This window comes from Bison bison, unplaced genomic scaffold, assembly GCF_000754665.1.
Source record: "Bison bison bison isolate TAMUID 2011002044 unplaced genomic scaffold, Bison_UMD1.0 scf7180017864184, whole genome shotgun sequence".
NCBI lineage: Eukaryota > Metazoa > Chordata > Mammalia > Artiodactyla > Bovidae > Bison > Bison bison.
In genome coordinates this window covers 952510-953197 of record NW_011494756.1, presented here as the reverse complement: position 1 = coordinate 953197, position 688 = coordinate 952510, and the positions used below count along the sequence as shown (strand labels likewise).

The following is a 688-nucleotide window of genomic DNA, read 5'->3' as shown; positions in this document are numbered from 1 at the left end:
GTTTTATTTTTTTTTTTTTGGTCCCCTCCCTCCCTTCCCTTTTCTTTTTACCAAAGTATATTCATCAAACTGCTGAGTTGGAAAGATTTGTAATGAGTTTTTGAGCTGTACGACTGTGGGTTTTTTTTTCCCTCTTCCCCGCCCTCTCCCTCTTTCTAAATCTTCATCTGACATTAAATAAGGCAAATCCCAAACAGATTAACTGTCGCCTGGTTCTGCTCCGTCTCCTCAGTCTGTTCCCAGGTCTGGCTCGGGGCCGGGCGGCGGGAGATGCCCGTGGGGCCCGCGGAGGTCCATGTGGCGCGCTAGGTGGGACCCCGGCGTCCTGAAGGCAGAGGCCCTGGCCCTCCTGCCCTGCGGCCTGGGCATGGCCTTCTCGCAGTCCCACGTGATGGCCGCCCGGAGGCACCAGCACAGCCGGCTCATCATCGAGGTGGACGAGTACAGCTCCAACCCCACCCAGGCCTTCACCTTCTACAATATCAACCAGGGCCGCTTCCAGCCGCCGCACGTGCAGATGTAAGTGGGCACCCCTGATGGAATCCACACCCCACCCCCCCGGGTGGGGGAGGGGGCGAGAGCGGGAGGGCCGCCTGGGGGTGGGCTCCTGGACTCGGGGTACCCCACCGTCTCCTGCGCGTTGACGGCGGTGGATGGTGAGGCTCGGGACGGGAGGGACGGGGGAGGA

General features: G+C 60.6%; 1 protein-coding gene across 1 annotated transcript in view; it reads left to right on the top strand.

The window, feature by feature from the left end:
- The first annotated feature begins 295 nt into the window (after positions 1-295).
- MPPED1 (metallophosphoesterase domain containing 1) overlaps positions 296-688 on the top strand; it is a 65220-nt gene continuing 64827 nt past the window's right edge. The window contains exon 1 of the mRNA XM_010843634.1: positions 296-519. Coding sequence (XP_010841936.1) covers positions 296-519 — 224 coding nt within the window. The remainder of the gene's footprint in view (positions 520-688) is intronic.